The 20,144-nt window shown below is 36.5% G+C and overlaps 2 protein-coding genes across 3 annotated transcripts in view; both read right to left on the bottom strand.

Moving 5' to 3' along the window:
• The window catches only part of LOC5565293 (protein THEM6), a 34,643-nt gene extending 15,158 nt beyond the window's left edge, over positions 1 to 19,485 (bottom strand). Inside the window, exon 1 of one of the 2 annotated variants that reach the window (XM_021837920.1) lies at positions 19,303 to 19,485. The gene's annotated coding sequence lies outside the window, so the exon portion shown is untranslated. Of the gene's footprint in view, positions 1 to 6,219; positions 6,305 to 19,302 lie in introns of those variants that run through there. The other variant, XM_021837921.1, reaches the window with a different exon arrangement.
• On the bottom strand, positions 8,823 to 10,516 carry LOC5573434 (nucleotide exchange factor SIL1). Its single transcript, XM_021837919.1, has 2 exons — positions 10,236 to 10,516; positions 8,823 to 10,169 (listed from the first exon to the last, which is right to left on the bottom strand). The coding sequence occupies exons 1-2, from the start codon at positions 10,342 to 10,344 to the stop codon at positions 8,938 to 8,940; spliced, it is 1,341 nt and encodes a 446-aa protein (XP_021693611.1). The 5' UTR covers positions 10,345 to 10,516; the 3' UTR covers positions 8,823 to 8,937.
• Positions 19,486 to 20,144: the final 659 nt, after the last annotated feature.

Raw genomic sequence — 20,144 nt, 5'->3', positions numbered from 1 at the left:
TGGAAGTAGAATTAATGCAAAACGGTACAGATGCAAAACGAGTAATTGACAAATTCATGGCCGTTTTTGCTAGATTTGGGCTTCCTGACGTTGTGGTTACCGATGGTGGCCCCCCATTTAATTCAAAGGAGTTCTTTTCATTTCTTGTGAATCATGGAATAAAACCTTTGAAAAGCCCTCCTTACAACCCAAGTAGCAACGGTCAGGCTGAACGACTTGTTAGGGTTGTGAAGGATGCTTTGAAGAAACATCTTTTAGATCCAGAGTTACGAAGGTTAGACATGGTGAGTCAATTGAATTACTTCCTATTCAACTACAGGAACCAAATCACTACAACGGATGGGTTTATACCTTCCAGCAAAATGTTTAGTTATAAACCCAAAATTTTGATGGATTTGCTTAATCCAAATAGACAATACAAGCAATACTTAGAGAACCCACCCAAGGAACAATTGGTAGCTTTTAAAATACTTACGTGTTTAATAGAAGTCGCATTGCAGCAACCATTGCTGAACAAATTTTTAGTTGAATCATTACCTGAATAAAATTAGTTTCCACTTATAAAAAAGCTGTAATTCCACTTTAAGTTTGTGTTTTGAGTAAGAGCTGAATAAACCTCCGAAAATGCAAATATAGTAGCTTTTGTTCAACAACACATAAGAAGTTTAACAATTGACTGATTAAAAGCTTCTATAGGATGTACCCAAGGAACAATTGGTAGCTTTTAAAATACTTACGTGTTTAATAGAAGTCGCATTGCAGCAACCATTGCTGAACAAATTTTTAGTTGAATCATTACCTGAATAAAATTAGTTTCCACTTATAAAAAAGCTGTAATTCCACTTTAAGTTTGTGTTTTGAGTAAGAGCTGAATAAACCTCCGAAAATGCAAATATAGTAGCTTTTGTTCAACAACACATAAGAAGTTTAACAATTGACTGATTAAAAGCTTCTATAGGATGTACCCAAGGAACAATTGGTAGCTTTTAAAATACTTACGTGTTTAATAGAAGTCGCATTGCAGCAACCATTGCTGAACAAATTTTTAGTTGAATCATTACCTGAATAAAATTAGTTTCCACTTATAAAAAAGCTGTAATTCCACTTTAAGTTTGTGTTTTGAGTAAGAGCTGAATAAACCTCCGAAAATGCAAATATAGTAGCTTTTGTTCAACAACACATAAGAAGTTTAACAATTGACTGATTAAAAGCTTCTATAGGATGTAGCCATAATTTAAGTAGAATATTGAACATTTGATTAACAACAAATCGTACAAAAGTTTCAGTGTCTTATACTTAAAATGTTGACCAGCATGATTAGTAAAACTTATATACAATGTGAATAACAGTATATGAGTATGCTTTTATTCAAGCAAAACATATTATGTCTTTTTTATGTTATTTTCAAATGTTTGAAATGTTTTCTTAATCAAATCTCAGACATGTAGGCGACATGTGGATCATCGAGGGTAAAGTTCGAATCACATTGGATAAAAAAGATCATAATTTAAACTTTCCAAATGTAGCGATCATCATCTGCGACGTCATTGATATCGGAAATAGTTACTAATCATAACATTTTCAATGATAATCGAAGTATAAATAATAATTCAACAATAATTACATGAAAGTGGTTACCCAACTAACAGTTCAAGAGTCACAAATAAACATACATATTTGATTATTGTTGAATAATGGTGACAGCTGAAAAATTGCCCTAGAAAGAGCTGAGAAGATGCTATTTAGAACCAAATTTAAGTCAATCTTCAACATTTTTCATTGGAATGAATAATAGTAGTTTCAACACTTATTAAACTTTTCCAAAGCATCTCTATCGACTTGTCAAGATTGTTTTACTAATGAGTTGAACAAGTCATTTTTCATTCTATTAAGGAGCCAATATTCCACCAAACAAATATATTTCTGTAAACAGATGTTCAGGAGACGAACTAACGTTTTGGTTGCTTCGCACTTCAGCTGTTTCCATGCTTAACACGAACATGATTAAAAGCTGAATAGGTATTTTATAAAATCCTAATTAAACAAAGATATATCATCCGAGCAGTTAACCCAAAGAAGGCCAAAATAACGATTAATAAACACATTGTTCAACAATAAATAGGCCTTACAAAAGAGGTCACACCATAGCCAAATTTACGGAAAGTGGACAAAATATCTAAAAATTGCGTTGTATTCATAATGTATTGCAATGTTCAATTTACTAATATTATGATTATTTGTCTCTATTTGAGTGGCTTTTCGCCCTTGGCGAATTCGTCACTAACTTACTAATATATAAAAACATATTGGATACAATAATTTTTCAATACAATTGAATTGAATTATGAATTATGTTTAGAAAATATTTTGAATCAGTCTTCTGATATAGGATTTTGAAAAACAAAAAGAGCACGTTTAACATACAAATGATTGAAATATATTTTATGTTTCTATAATGCTTAATATATAGAAAAAATACGACAAATGATTAAAATATTAACCTAATGAAAAATATAATATATGAAATTAATGAATTTTAGTATACTTAGATGTTCAATTAAATTAAAGTTTTAACAAGTTAAAACTTATTATGAAATTCAATTAATCATTTCAGACTGTTTTTACTTTGTGAATAAACTTTATTTTTGACCAGCATTGTCATAAATTTTCTCAGTGTGCGCTATAAGTAGCCGACTGAATTCAGCTTGCATCAGTACTGAACAGCAGCAGAAGTAATGCGCTTGTTCAGTTGTTGATCAGCATAGCACGTGTTGATTAGACATTGTTGAATAGAAGCTCAAGCATGATCAATATTCAGCTACAAGAGGTTTATATTGAGCACTGGAAGGCTGATATATGAATTCAAGGATGGCGCAGATGGCAAGATATACCGCTGACGATGGGAAGGTCTCGAGTTTGAATCCAGTATCCAGGTAATTATTAAAAGTGGTTATTAATTCATGGTAAAAGTATGACACTGCATTTGAAGTACAGTGTCAAGCGATTTTTGGTCATTTATTTGTTTTCAATTAATTTTGTGGCAGTTGAATAAAAGCTGAGATAAATGCTTACAATGCGCTTTTGAAGTTGTAGAACAAAGTCAATATACAATGACACGCTTTATAACTTCTCCAAATTTGTGTGAACAACGCATGAACAAAGGCTTCACATGGAAATAATTAAAATGTTGTTAAACATGATGCTGAATTAAACTGCAATAATGTTGTTTATTAAATTAGCGTTGTTAAATCAACAGTCCTTATAAGGCTAAGTGAAACCTGAATAAACATCATTACAATACATGAATGCAATCACTAAATGATAAGTAGCCTAATAATTTCGCCAGATTTGCTTGAACAATGTGTGCGTAGCAGCTGCGAAGTAATATAATAAAGCAACTATTCAGTATGTAGTTGTGAAAAATTGCTTAATAAAAGATTATAAAATAGGCAAATGTTTCTTGGGCAAAACCAATAGACAATGCCTACATCCCGGCAGAGCAAGACCCAGACCCGTTTAGTAAGCTGGTAGTGGGGGATAAGATATTCTATAAAAATTTTAGGAAAACTGATCCACAGCGTTGGATTGAAGCTAAATTCATTAAACAACTTTCCAAAAATATTTTTCAAATATCTCTCCATAGGAACGTTTTATCGGCGCACAGAAATCAACTTAAGTTGCTGAAGTCTACGAGAGGTTCTGCACTGCTAGTCCCGTCAAAACAATCTCGGAAGCGCAGTAGTAGGGAAATGACAGACGAAAATAGTGTTTGTATGGGCTTTGAAGTAGAGCCTAAGGATCAATCATTCAGCATGTTTATGGATAATCTAGAAAGATCAAGCGGAGCAAACAAACCTAAGAGACTGAAGCGCAGTAGAAGTCCAATAATTACAAGAAGTCGCTCGCGAACATGTGAGATGTAGTATAAGTAGATAGAAATACAATAATGAACTATTAGCATTAAGTAGAATTTTGTCAATATGAAATTATGATAAATTGTTTTCCAAAGAGGGAAGGATTGTTAAGTATTCCCGGTTCGGTAAATCCGCAGAAACCCCAACGGATTCTGATTGAACTACCACGAGCAAACTGTTCAGTACTGTAAATGTATGTGACACCAATGTGTATAAAAAGGAAGCCGAAATAAACCAAATAGTCAGTTCTTAACAGAAATCCTAAAAGTTAATTTATTTCTTATAATAAGAAACGTCTAGAGATATTTAATAAAGTTCTTGTTCACAGAACGGAACAAGTACCTAATGGATGCATTGTCACATTTTCGTAGACTCCTCCTTCCCTGAACGATGGACGTAATTTTTGAATGCTCCCTAACCATGCAATAGAATAATTTTGATTTTTTGTATAGTTTCATGAGTCAATATCGAGTAATGGAACATCGAGGTTTAATCGTATTTGCTATATACAGTAATGGACAAAACATTTGCAACGTTTTCGATTTTCCATACAAAATGATCGACTTTGGTAAGCTATATCTCAGTTACTTATGGGCCGATTTGAATGAAATTTTGGCAGAACATCAGACATAACTTGAATTTTAACATATATTGTTGAGTGATTTTTCCGATCACAAGTTTACCGTTACGTTTGATTAAAGTGAATTTTTTGACGATTTTTTATAATTGACATAACTAAACATCTTGAAGGAATAGCTTCATGGTATCTTTAGCAAAGTTGTAGATTTTAACGAGATGAACAAGTTTGCCGAAGTTTTTGTGTAGGGCTATTAGATTTTGAGATAAATAGTTTTGAAATTTTCGTCATAATTTACACTTAAGTTAAACCGATATTTCTTATAAATTCGTGATTGGAAAAAATATTCAAAAATATATGTTAAAATTCAAGTTATATCTGATGTTCTGTGAGAGTTTCATTCGAATCGGTCCATAAATAACTGAGCTCTAGCTTACCAAAGTTGGTCATTTTGTATGGAAAATCGAAAAAGTTGCAAATGTTTTGTCCAATGCTGTAGAAACGCCAATAAAGTACTGTTATTGTTCTGAAATATGAATCGTTCATTAATAACGTCACGCTTATACAGGGCGGCGATACTTCTCGATTGAGGGATGAACAATACATTAAGCATGGATATACCCTTTCGCTTAAACTATTCTTCGTATTTAGTAGGAATGTTCGGGTTTCACATATAACAAACCAGAACCAGGTTCTTATTAATTTTCTTCAAACCCGGACCCGAACCTAATAAAAGAAAATTTGGTTTTTATATTTTCTAGTGAAAATACATAAACAGTCAAAGCTAATTTTCCTTTACACGCCAAGGGAGAATGCAAAAAAGACGTAGTTTGTACTCTTTTTGTATGTTGCTTTGGATTATAGAAAACTAAGTTAATTACATGTTTTGGAAATCATATGATGATTTCGATTATTTTGAGAGTTGCACTTAATGGCATTCAGCAACAGTAATTATCATGGATTGAATTGAAGATAAAATTCACTTCACTTAATAAACTTCTATGTTAGAGACATTCCGCGCTCCCCTGGGGCGTAAAGCCGTATAAAGCAAGAAAATTAAGATTAATTCAGAGTTTGAATGCTAGTAATGCGTTTAGCAAAATACTTCAACTGTTATAAATAATGTATCGAGTGCGCAGAGTTAGGAACCTGAATGCGCAGAATAAGGAGCATCGCAAAAATGAGTGCGCAGAGTTAGGAACACGGACAACTTTGAGAAAAATTAAAAATTTGCGATAAAAATCATTACTTAGTGAAGCTTTTATATTTTTTCCTTATACATGAAATCAATAAGTATTTGCTCCCAAAAATTCAGAGGATTGTGTTTTGTTTTCAATTAATTACAGCTGTTTGAAATTTGAAAATCCTTAAGTGCGCAGAGTATGGGGCCTTCACGGTATCATGATAATTGTGTACACTACATTGAAGTGCCTAGAAATTTTTTTTTGTTTTTTATTTGTTTTTAATTATTTTTGGACCAGTCGTATAAAAGCTGAACTAAATGCTTGTAAAACGTTTTAAAAGCTTAAAAATAAAGTTGGAATTCAACGACATGCTTTAATGTTTCTCCAAATTTGTGTAAACAACGCCTGAACAGAGGTTGGCCATGAAAATTATTGAAATGTTATTAAACATGATGCTGAATAAAACTGCCATAATGGTGTTTGTTAAATGAGTGAATGTTAGTTGGGATATCAGCTACAAAATCTTGGTGAGCAAGGTACTTACCCTATAATCAATTCAAACACATTTTTTTCACAACAAACAAACAAGATTTCAATAGTTGTTTCTATCTTTGAGTCAAATGAAGAATATGAGTATTATTTAGAGTGAAAAAAACTGGAGGTTATGTTGGATTTTGACGCCATCTTGATTTTAGGTAGTAGAGAGTTTTTCACCTGTTAGCACTCAACATATTGAATTTTGAGACTACCGCTGAAAACTGGATACGTTTCAACTTGCTTTAGGACATTTCGTCGAATGACATTTGGTCGAATGACGTTTGGTCGAATGACATTTGGTCGAAAGTACATTTTGTCGAAAGGACATTTGGTCGAATGGACATTTGGTCGAATTGCTTTGGAACATTTATTTTGGTCGAATGACGTCAAGTTAAACGGAAATTTGGTTGAAAGCTTATTTTCAAATGGTTGATTGGAAGATCATTTGGTAATAGTAGTTTACGGAACAAGTTGCAGAAAGATGATTTTTTCAGCACTTGTCGTAAAGTTATCCTACGAGGCTTGCCGAGTAGGATATTTACGACGAGTGCTGTAAAAATCAAGTTCTGCAACGAGTTACGTACAACATTTTTTGCAATTTCATAGAAGACCACTTGAGGGTATCAAAAATTATATCGGAATGCATTCACCATTATTTTACAATTTCAGAAAAAAATGTTGTGTTATGATTCATTACGCAACTCAAAACAGTTGCATAATGAGAAAGCGTTGCGTAATGAATCATTACAGCACTGGTTTCAGTTGGGTAATGACTATTCCCGCACTGCATACTTCAGTGCAGGAAAGTATGCCGTTTCATGACAGATTGGCGTGATGAAAAACAGCCTATTACGATGAGAAATTGCAAAAAATTAATAATTGTTTTCTAAGCTTTGCAAAATTGATAGGATCACATATTGTTTTGAATAATCTAATGATTCATACCATTGTTGAATGAAAATATACAATTTTTTATTTGTAATTTGAAGTTATGCCAAGATCTAGGATTTAGTTGATTATTTAAATGAACTTTTAAGAAGGAGTTTTTTGTGCATTGGCTGGAATATTTAGCTCTAGTGAATTTATTATTCTTTAAAAATATCATCATTCTTTAATAAACATAATGTTTTTATTAGTTTTTATTCTTTTGAAATGTCATTGTTCTTCGTTATGAACTGCTGATCTTTATCTGATGATAATTCCGTAAATTCCGTTCTTGTAGCTTACGAACGTGGGTAAGATTTTGAATGCGGCAATCAGAATTAAAACGGCAGAAAAAGTTTGCTTAAAGGAAAACCTTTATGGCAAAGTGAATGTTAGGTGTTGGTTATGGCCAATTTGCTTATTGTGGATTCCAGCTCAATAACATTCCTCAACTTTGCTGACAGTGTCGATGACCTCGGGTGAATAACAGAATTCGCAGTAGAAACTTTGAATTATTAAAACTGAAAGTTGTGCTAATTCTATGTTCTTCTTTGTTGGTAAGTCGAGTTGACTGAGGTGACAACAGTTGACTTGCATCCATTTATGATCAGCTTATCTCGAATAGCAAAACATGCTTGAATGAAAAAAGCAGCATAAAACGTCAGAAACGCAAGAGTTTGATCAATATGTTGGTAAAATTTTGCTAATCGCATATAGATTGTAGGTTAAATGACTGATACATTTTCAATTATTCAATCACTCTAGTATAAGCGACAAAATGCTACTCTCGACGATAGTCATACTTAACGTAAAACTTTGTTTCCATACTATTTAGATTCAACCACTATCCTTCCCACATCTAGTGAGATGTCGGTTCGACCAAATATATGCTTTCTGTTGTAACTAAACCTTTTCGACCAAATGTCCATTCGACGAAATGTCCATTCGACCAAATGTACTTTCGACCAAACGTCATTCGACTAAATGTCATTCGACCAAATGTCTTTCGACCAAATGTCATAGATTCGTTTCAACTTATTCCTCTTTTTACTGGCGTTAAGTCTCTATACTGCTACAGAGCCTGTTGCTCAGCTTAACGTTCAACGCTCCGTCATTGTAATCATCGTCATCAACGAAACTTCAACAGCAGTTTTTCTTTCGACGAAAATGTGTTCACTGCGTTTCATATAGAGAATAGAATACAGTGAACATATTTTCATGTGAACTTTCATGATTATGAACGAAAAAAACTGTTTTTCCCTCATTGATAACAGATCCTGCTCACTAAATTACGTACTTATTAAAAAAGGAACCTAAGATTTATCAAATGGGCTACTGCACAAACTGTTTAGCTAGCGAGGGGTCCATTAATTTGAGAAAACCGAAACGACCATCCTTTAGTTATAGCATAAGCTGGCGATCAGTATCATAAAATTTGAATTCTAACAATTTGTGCCGATGGCGGCCTGATTTCCGCGAGAATAGCTCGTTCCGAAAGTGTAGGTAAATCAAAGCTATACTTGGATTTAAAAAAAAACACAAATCTAAAGAACCTAACAACTAATTAGGTTGAAAATTCGATCAATTCGTCATTGTAGCTGGTGACGAGAGTTATTGGCGGTTTAGTTCTCTAAAGGTGTGCTTATGACCAAAAACGGGGTAAGGGTGATAAACAAGGTGTAGGTATTCATGTTTATCTCATTCAGCAGAATCACGCTTTATTCATCGAACAAAGAACACTCTATCAAGTATTTAATAAATTAATTACTCAAAAGTAACTTCAATGCTTTTAATGCTCAAACTACAGCTCGTCCTTCGGCAGACCACTCCCGTACAGTTCCTCCACGAACCTATCGATCCCCAGTTGGATTTCCGTCAGATAATCTCGCCCATCCTTGTCGCCGTCCCAATCGTCCAACCGGGTGTCCAAATTGTTCCTCAACACCAGCAGCGTGTGCCGAAACAGTGGACACTTGGACCATACGTCCTGGCAGAGTCCCTGCCGAATGCTACGCAGTGCACTCACACATTCCTCGGTGAGATTCTCGTCCTGCACGAAGCCGGCTTTGTTCTGGTGGAAGAACTCCCCGGCTCGTTTGCAGTACTCCGCTTTGCGGAGGCCTTCCTTCAGATTGGTGGATTCGTATCGCTCCCGCGTGGTGGCGTCCACTTCCTGACCCGTTAGAGCATTTTCGTAGTCCTGCACCAAGTCGGTGATTAGTTTGATGATCTTGACCTTCACCCGTGGTTCGATGTTCTTATCCAGAATGTCGAAGAGTAAACTGTAGCCGTGCGCATTGAGCAGCTCGCTCTGGGCGTATGGGAACTTTCGCACTAAGCTTCCGAAAGCGTATAGGCCAGCGGAAATTTCCTCAGATTTGGTTGATTGGGACAGTTTGGTCAGTAAAATACTTCCACCATTGCGTTCGAATAGCGCAATTTTTGCCTTTGGGTTGTTCTGAACCACCGTCCCAAGTAGTTTGAGTCCATGTATCTTCAACGCTGACTCGGTTTGGTTCAAGCTTGGCCAAATAATGTGTTCGATTCCCTTGCGGTCGATGAACTCATTGGCGTTGTCAATTTGATGCACTAGATATTGCAAGTCTTCGAACATAACATCCAACTCGGCCTTCACGGCATTCTCGGCCGGATTCTTGGATTTCAAAATTTCTTCGAATCGTTCAAAAAGTGCACTCATAATGTCACTGTCGCTTTTCACCTCCAGATTGACGTCCTTCAGCTCCTTTTTGATCTCGTCGTAGGTTTTGAACTTGGCCTTGACCTTCTTCAGCTCTTCTTCGTTGTACTTGAAATCATCGCCGGGAATGTTCTCCAGAGCTTCCTTCAATTTACCGATGTTTTCATACGGTAGGGCAGTGGCACCACCACCGTGATCCTGAAGACCTTCACCGGGCACGGTGGATAGTGGTCCAGCTGATTGCGTATCGTTATCTTCCTTTTCCAGAATTTTCGCTTCCTTCTTCCCAGTTTGTAGATTGATTCTAACGTGCAATCCTTGCGGTATAGATTGACCTACGAGAAATCAACGACTCATTGTGGTGTTTTTTGCACATTGTAATAGCTAGATGTGAACCTCACCTTCTTCAATTTCTTGCCATTCGTCTGTGGCGACGAATTGCGTTTTGTTCTGTGCACCGTTGCACGATACCAACAGCACTCCACAAAGGACGATTGTGAATAGTTTCATGGTAACTTGGGATCGACTCCCTCTTGTGAATGGGTTAATTTTTTTTCTAGAAATAATATTCAATCACCGAGATTTGGGCACTTGTTTCATCACTGCTGACCGGTTTAGGATTGAATGAAAACAAATTTCGAGAACGATACATACACGTCAGTGTGGAACGTGGTACTTCAGTACGCACACTATCGTCACAAATAATAGCTTTTGCTGATTAGGATGTATTATCGGGTCTTTCGGGTGTACATGTGAACGTAGAAGTTGGAAGTTGCTAACAAGTTTCAAAGAGGTTGCACGCAACAAATAGTGAGAGGATGGGACAGTGCGTACTCATCGTCATGCCAATTTTCGCCATCCAAATTTGTATATTGATTTGTTATCTCCCAATATAACTCACAGTTGTCCTTATTATATTTGCTTTCAGAGTATGCAGCTGATCCTGATTCTTCTAACGTTTGAACCTAAGTTTCAAATTTTCTTGAACATATTTTATGAGAAAGTTAAGTACCATAATCCGGGGTTAACATCGATCAGTTTTTTTTTTTTCATATTTCTCAACCCTCTAATACCCAACCCCGCCTTTAGACGGGTTACACTTTGCAATTTTGTGTATTTTTCCGTAGCTTGGAAATCAAAATGATTTTATTTTTGGCTTAAGCCTTGGCTCATAACACGCATGTAAGGGAAGTTTTTTTTTATCACTTTTGAACCTTTTTTGTATTTTTAAATAATGTTTTAATCCTTCAGTCGTCGCGCGGTTTGCCACCGTCAAAACCACCACGCTGATGCAGTGTACGATAATCGAGGTTTTTTCACCGTGTTTAGAACGATTTTAGATAACGAAAAATGATATTTAGATCGAAAATAAAAATTTGGGTATTAGAGGGTTAAATGGTACATTTCAAAATGCAAATAATGCAAATTTTATATTTTTCATACAAGTACTGCCACCCATGGTTCGTGACTATAGGGGGAGATCCCCCAGTACCGGAAAGCACCCAATACCGGACAAAGTCGAAACATTGAGAAATCATGGATCAATATATTAAAAGTGAAGGAAGCTATTATGGAGACTAATGTTTGCTTAGAATTACATATCCTTGAAAAATGCATGCCTTTTTAAAAAAGTACAAAAGTTTGAAAATCTTAAAAAAAAAGATTTACGTATTGCCTTAATGTTGAGCCTATTTAGTAATTATTTTGAATATGAAAAAAATACTTTGGATCACGCAAGCATCACTCATTTTGTGGTGTGTGCTAACGTAAGAACTAAACGACACATACAAGACGCGACGCGAGACAAGACATAACACTTATCGTTCTTACAATCGTCAAAAAAGTTAAAAAAATTTTACCTTTTGTCGACCGGTTTCGGGCGCGATGTAGCCCATCTACAGGACAATGTCCGACCTCGGATTTTTTTTTCGGAATTTTTTTAACTTTTTTGACGATTGTAAGAACGATAAGTGTTATGTCTTGTCTCGCGTCGCGTCTTGTATGTCACGCAAGCGTGTTCGAACATAATCCTAATTTGATAGTATGAATGTATTTTGTACCATAATTGAACTAAATATGGACAAATTACAATTTTGGTTAAGCACCTCCTGTCCCCCAGTTTCGGACAGCTTGATTTGCTATATGATTAACTATATCTTTGTAGTTATTTCATTCTTTTTTAAAATTTCTTTATTATTATCATTCTAAACATTACATTCATTTCTTAAATCTAGGTGTTCTGTGTTATTAGACAACACTATCATCCTAATTTGGTAAAACAAATTTAAATCAATACATTAATTTTTTATGGATTCCATTCAGAACAACATCATAAAATGTGCAATTTTTGAAAGAGGTTTTTGATGGACATCTTGCAAACTTAGAAATACTGTAAATGCATTGAATTGGCAATTATATACTATTCCTATAGTAAACACATTCAATGATGTTCAAATTTAAAGAATTCGAGGCATTTTCAGATCGTGTCCGGTATTGGGTGCCACCTTTCAAGATCGATCAATTTGGTACTAAAATACATCATCAAAATGCGATGTCAATATTCATATTTATATTTTCAAATGTATTTTTGTACACAATAAAAATGATAATATTTATCATAAATGGGAACACGAGCACATAAAATCAATAGTTTTTCGAATTATGAATTTAGTTGCTTGAGCGTCCGGTACTGGGGGATCTCCCCCTATACTGTATTTTGTATTTTCAGTGATTTAAGCATATTCAAAAAAAAAATGTTTTAGGTGTTTTTTTTTTTTTGTTTTAGTTGATATGGGGTAACATTGATCACCTATGTAAACAACGTTCGATAATATTGAAAATATCATTACTTACTTAAATCATGGCTTCTGAAGCTCAATATGAAGGCCAAACGCTTACAAGTCATTCACTTTTTAAGTTATTTTAAAATTAGAAACGCCTCGAACTGCGGAATACGCCTAAAGGTAGGCAATTTCCTAATGAAATTCTGCATTCTTAACAGTAAGTGGTCGGTGTTCAGATAGACTGGAACAAGTGCTTTTTCATGGTTTCAGGAAAATGTACCCCAGGCGTTCGAAATATCAAAATATTGGCATCATATGTTGTAATAATGGAACTTATCTATTTCTCGAAAACTTTTTCATATAGACTCAAGTCAAAAAAGTATACAAACTTACTTTATCGATCCTACGTGTTTCGCAGACGAAGTTCTACACGTTTAGCTCTAAACAAACTCGATTTTTCACTTTTAGAACGTTTAATTTTTGGGTTTACAAAACGACGAAAGTAAGATTTTCAACTTTCGCAACCTAACCACTACTTTCGCCGCCCAGCTGTATGGAGAGACAAAGTGACTTAACCACGAATCAAAACAAAACACTAGTTGAGTCGATTTTACACTGGTAGAAAAACGTCGCAAGTAACTGAATAAAACAGCTTATAATTTTGTCATAAAATTCCTGGGTGAAATAATAGGAACTCCATAGTTTTTGAACGGGAGCTCATTATATGCAAAATTTAAGCAATGTACACGTCGAAAAAATGTTAAAAGGTGATTTAGATTGATGATACAACTGTATTAAAATGGCATCAAAAAATCAGAATTGAAGGAGTCCTCAACGTATCTTGAGAACGCCAAAATATCATCTAGTTTAGTCTGTCTAAACCAGGCATTACATTTCATCCCATCTTTCGATCCTCTGAGCGTGATATGGATCGAATTGTGAGATATCATCTTAGAGCTCTGTGATCGTTTTTACGTTAACATCTTATGCTCAGATGAGGCATCTTGAGCTCAGCAATCCACGCGTTTAATTCACTTGACGGCAATCCACATATTAGACAAGAAATTGTCAGTAGGAAATTAAATACAAAGCTAATCAGGCGAATCCCCAACTAAAATATAAATTATCAAGCACAACCAAGATAAGTAAACAATACTTATTAAAGTAAGATCTCGCTTTAAGTCTTCTTTACTTTTTCAGGGTTTGCAGCATTTTTGTTTCACGTCTGCTGAGTGCAGGAAAATCGGAAGAAAAAAATAAATTGATGAATATATGAAGCAATACAGTTGTTAAATTATTAAAAATAGCATGTTTATTGCTTTCAATTAATCCACATAACTACTCTTTGACTTTTGTTATTCATCCATTGATCATGTACCTAAGCTATTCCCATGTTGAAATCTGATGACCTTACGCATATAGGATACCCGTGGCACATGGCAGTCCACTGATCAGAAAAGGGTTCTAGCAGTGACAATAACAATGCTTTCACTCCAACTGTCACCTAAACGAAAATTATTTTTCATATTCATTTAGTTCAGATGGCATAAACTACTAATTTTTGCTATAGTGGTTCACCGCCTTTCACAAATCGTCCCACAAGGAAACATCGTTGGTAAAGTGTGCTCTGTATGGGTGGAAACCAATGATGATACAGACTGGATTCCCTTGATAACTGGACAGCTGAAAACCCAGCTTAACCTTTTCACTAAGTGGGGAAGAGCCCAATATATTAAATAAACGAATTCAGAGGGTATTTCCAGGTCAGTCTATGCTAAAACATTATAAGTTTTGTTCTTGGACATACTGTTATTTTGTTAGAAAAATACTACATGCCTGACATTGCAGAAGAAAAGTGCAGAAATTGTATTTTTTATCGCTTGAAACCAATATTCCAAAATTATGTCTCACCAGTCTTAATTGCCACACACGACGATATTTTCAAGGATCACAGTTATTAGGAAAACAAAAAGGTTTCAAAAATTGCTCTCCAATCACACGTTGTTTATTCTGCAATGGAAGGTAATAGAAAAATAAAATATAATAAAAATTGATTTATTAATGTTAACCCAATCACAAGTAAACTCGCCCAAACCACCAAACACTGACAAGAATATCTTTTGATGCTCAAGATTGAGAGATTTTATCATTTCAAAGCGCTCTTGGATTACAGATAATATCTTTCAATTATCTGAAGATGATCTCGTTCATCAGATGAGATTGCAATGCCTGGTCTAAACAGTGACCAATTCATGCTTTCGAAATGTTCAATCAATAAATTATGATACAAATGTTTCACGAAATGGATCATTCCGATCAATGTTACCCCGCTGATCAATGATACTCCGGATTACGGTACCTTTTCTTTTTATTCTTATAATTTCAAAGATACACTGAGACAAACGGACTATCGAAATACATAGGAATCCCTTAAGAAAATTCGCTACAAGGAATCGAGTTGAAATTCATAGATTTGCTAATGAAACCAACATTTGAAAACTGGAATCGAATTAAGAATTTTGTGATTGATAGTCCCGTGCCTACGCCTATCGACGCCTTAATGTGAGGTTATGCTAAAGCGAATGTATGAATGAAGGTCCAGTTTGCTGCGTGTAACCAAAGACAAATTAAAGACCCCCATGTCCCTTGCAATTGCCCAAAATGTTGTGGCTCATAAGGTAATCTAGAATGCCGTTCAAAGTGTACTGCGATCTGTCAAACTTGGGTACCTTTTGCACTACCGAGGGACCAAATGCAGTACTAGAAGTGGTACCCAATCTGAGCCCGAGTGGGACGGACCTGGTGTAACCTTCAAGAAAGCATTACGAAATATCTTCGCCATAAAGAGCTTTTACGAGGGGGCCTAGATAGTCGTGGCGGTAAACAGCTACGCGTTCAGCAAGACCAAGCTGAGAGTCGTGGGTTCGATTCCTGCCGATCGAGAACATTTTCTGGTTGGAAAATTTCTCGACTTCCCAGGGTATAGGGTGCAGAACTACTTGGGCAATTCCATGATTCACTATGGCTTGGGAGTAGGGGTTTCTCGGCCGAATTATCTGAAACTTTGCAATAGGACGCACTTAAATACGACGCATATTGTGGTCAAATATGATCTCAAAAGATTTAAAAAAAAACCACTGCCGAAGTGAATAAAAGTGCCAAGAAAAGGATCCATCCATGTGCCAACCTAATAGAGTATCTTCGTACCTGCAACACGATATAGGGGTAGTCGGAAAGGGGGGCGGAGCATCTCTTGAAAACTTCATCAATTCTCAAAATTGCATCTGAAATAAAATACAAACCCAAAGCTAACAAGGTAATGAAGCAATAGTCAGTGTTCTAAACTCAAAGGAAAAGAAATAAATTGATGTTCAAAAAGAAACTGCTCATACTGCCCAGAATGGCTCTTTCCAATTGCATCATTTTAGTGTGATGATGTTTGACTGTTGGAATGTTCTTCAAAATTTAATCTCATTGCACGGAGTATTTATAAATACTAATAACTTACAAGAAAAGTGAAAACATAATTGAATTTTTAGATTATACCTATGAAATAATTTCACAACCAAAACTCATAAATCATTAAAAAATTGACTCAGAAATTACAAATCATTCAGTCATTCGTGAAGAAAACGTAAATCATGCGAATGTAGAGTACTTATCTAAAGCTTCTTGAAAATCATACAAAAATCCGAAGATTCTATAATATTTTCAACGCTTCTATCGACTTTTCTTTAAGGTGATCAAAGAAAACGTAACGACAGAAATAAAAAGAAGAATAATCCATTTACGAGAATTCTTGGAGTCCACAAAAATCAGGTTTCTGTACAAGATATGCCAGAAAAAATCATCAACAATCGACAACAAGTCTTGCTAGGAATCTGTCGAAAAGTTGTAATGAAACTTTAAAGGCTGCTGCCAAAGATCTTGTCTGCGAAACTTCCGTCAATTTTCAAATAAATTCGGTCAAATAATCTATTGAATGAAGAGAGCAATAATCTATTCAGAAATCCGTTCAGGATCTGGGGGGGGGCAAGTGGGTAATGGAAATCGTATAGTTGAGATTCTTCAAATCATAAACACTTTAAACCAAACTAAATGAGGTTCTGTTTATTTTTTAGCTAGACTTTCACCAAATATAAGCGGTATGATGAAAATAATTTAAGAGTAAAATTAAAGGAAAAAATACAGAAAAAGTTTTTGAAAAATAATAGCTTTTAACGTTTTGAGTAAGGGATAATTTCTATCAGAAGCTCAACACATCCCGCAAAGGCTTCGTGCCGCAAGCTGAAATGTGCCGGGATAAGGATGGGAGCGTCTTGACGGATGGACGCGAGGTGATCGAAATATGGAAGCAACACTACTGTCGTTTTCGTTTTTGGGAACTGGGTCGGTGATCAACACATAAACAAATAAACGTCAAGCAAATTGTAGTTCGGTCGAACCTGAATCGGGTTAGGGATGAAACTGTGATTCAGAACGGGTTGCGCCAGTTCCAACCTGGGTTCAAAAACGAATTCGACATACGATGAACACCTGAATGGTGCAGAGAACCCAGGTACAGTCCCAGGTCCCTACGCACCATTTGTTCATCGATTTCAAGGCGGCATACGACAGTATCGACCGTGTAGAGCTATGGAAGATCATGGACGAGAACAGCTTTCCCGGGAAGCTCACAAGATTGATCAGAGCAACGATGGACGGTGTGCAAAACTGCGTGAAGATCTCGGGCGAACACTCCAGTTCGTTCGAGTCTCGGCGGGGACTACGACAGGGCGACGGACTTTCGTGCCTGTTGTTCAATATTGCACTTAAAGGTGTCATGCGGAGAGCCGGACTTAACAGTCGAGGCACGATTTTTACGAGATCCGGACAATTTGTTTGCTTCGCGGACGACATGGATATTATTGGGAGAAAATTTGAAACAGTGGCAGATTTGTTCACCCGCCTAAAACCCGAAGCAACAAGAGTCAGACTAATGGTGAATGCGTCGAAAACAAAGTACATGCTGATGGGCGGAACTGAGCGCGACAGAGCCCGCCTTGGCAGCAGTGTCACGATAGACAGGGATACCTTCGAGGCGGTGGACGAGTTTGTCTACCTCGGATCCTTGCTGACGGCTGACAACAATGTTAGTCGGGAAATACGAAGGCGCATCATCAGTGGAAGTCGTGCCTACTACGGTCTCCGGAAGAAACTGCGGTCAAGAAAGATTCACCCCCGCACCAAATGCACGATGTACAAAACGCTCATAAGACCGGTAGTTCTCTATGGGCATGAGGCGTGGACTATGCTCGAGGAGGACTTGCAAGCTCTTGGGGTATCGTGAAGGTAGCTAAAGCTGGAAGGATACACTGGGCAGGGCATGTTGCAAGAATGCCGGACAACAACCCTGTAAAGATAGTGTGCGCTACGAATCCGGTCGAAACAAGAAGGCGTGGGGCGCAGCAAGCTAGGTGGATTGACCAGGTGCACCAGGAAGGTAATTTCCTTGAGTTTCTACTATGAATGACTACATAAGCTCCTTTAACAATTCAAAAAATTATGCTTGAATAATTTTCACTAAAAATAAATGATGTAATACATAGAACTGGTCAAACAAAATTGTCTAAGGATACCATTGAAAATTCCTTAAAAAATCTTTTAAAGATTTTTTTTCACAAATTCCTTTTTTTTCTTCAAAAATTGTTTTAGAATTTACATAAATTTACTTCTAATAGAGCTATGTGCAATTAAGTGCAATTACACCAGGAATCGCTTAGACGATAGAAGGATTTCTGCAGGAATCATCCCACTTGCTTTCCAAGGATTTATCAAGAAATTTCGGCCAAGAAAAATTCAAAGTGTCTAAAAAATCCATTGACGGATCCTGCCCACTTAAAGTCAATGGTCATCAGGTACCACACTTTCCTATTAATTCGATTCGATCTTGTCGCATTAAGACTTATGACCTATCCAGCCTAATGACCTGCTTAATTGATCTCGTTCATAAGGTTGCTTAACGAATAACGTAGACGTATATTTGGCAAAACATTTGAAAATGTGGTATGTCCCACCTGAAGGCAAATCGTATCTGAACCAATTCGTACGACGTTCTCAAATAATTTTAGTGCCTGACAATTTTCATACGCACGACAATAAATCATGCGACGTATTGATGACACCGTTCTTGAAACTGGAAATGTTTAAATCCAACCAGTTGACCACGCAAAACCACCGAAAGTTACATAAGAAAAACCGGCTTCAAATGGGGAGGTCACTTTTGTTTTTACTTCAACGGCTGCCTGTGTCTTCCAATTGACTGATGACTGGTGACAATTTTGCTTAGATTAACATTTTAAATGGGAAATTGTGAACTTTGTCAGTGCGTTAGTTTCCTGTCGCTACATTTCAAGTTTTTTTTTTGCTTGGTATCACAGTCAACCTTTAACAGTCATACGTTTCACGGAAGAAGTAGGCATATGCAACAGTGCAGAATTGGAGAAAACTGCATCACGCCGAAAAGAAACGAGCAAAACTTTCTCTCGCGATTGGGTCTGGATCTTTTCAAGAAGTTTAATGAGCCGAAAGGAGTGAAGCTTGACCTGGTAACTGATACCCGGATCAAATCACCATTTAACCCGTTCAAAATTATAATACCTAATTGATTTATAGCTAGTGGTAGATCTATGTAATAAACACTTACCGTGCCGATGAATCGATTACAGATGCACAATTATCCAAACACGCGTTAATGGTAGGTGCTTCGTCGTGGAATCGAGCCGTCCCTTACGGTGGCCGTTCAAGTTCAAGATCGGCGCGCGACTAACTGCTAAGGCAGGCCGGCGATCGTGCTCGTACCTGGCGTTTTCACCTGTGCGTTGTTGTGGCAAGAGAAAGAGAAGTGAGTTTGGTGAATTGCTAATGGAAGTTATTTTTACTCAGCTCAGTTGATATCAAAGCAAGACACTACCGATGCCTACTTTAAGGCGCATTACTGAATATAACACGTTTTGCCTACTTGAAATATTGAAGTAATCAGTGAAAAACGAAGATAAACCCATTTAAAAAATGGTAGTTGTTCCATCTCCCAGATTCATACTATCAGCCAATGTAGGGAAACGGCCAACCACTCTGGGCCTATCTTGATGAGTTTGGCTGCGATACTATCCTTGCCAGCGGCCTTGTTAGTCTTGAGCTGTAGAATAGCATGCTTCATTTCCCTCATCGTTGGAGCTTGTTCCCAATGTCCGCTGTGCTAACGTAGCCTTCACCTTCACTGCCTTTGTGCCTGTGACCTCTGTACTCAGGTGCTCATCGTAGTGCTGCTTTCACCTTTCAATCACTCCGCGTCCATCCGTAAAGATGCTCCCGACCTGCACATTTAGACTCGCGGTACGAGGCCTTAGCTGAATGCGTTGAGCTTTTGGTATAACTTCCATGTTTTTTTAGAACAGCACAGCATCTCTATTTCTTGAAGGTACATTTGTACCATGCGGCGCTTTTCCTATCGAAATTGTTGGATTTGTTGTATTCGCTTCAGTCTGT

Source organism: Aedes aegypti, chromosome 1 (genome assembly GCF_002204515.2).
Source record: "Aedes aegypti strain LVP_AGWG chromosome 1, AaegL5.0 Primary Assembly, whole genome shotgun sequence".
Taxonomy (NCBI): Eukaryota; Metazoa; Arthropoda; class Insecta; order Diptera; family Culicidae; genus Aedes; species Aedes aegypti.
This window is presented reverse-complemented; position numbering and strand designations above follow the sequence as displayed.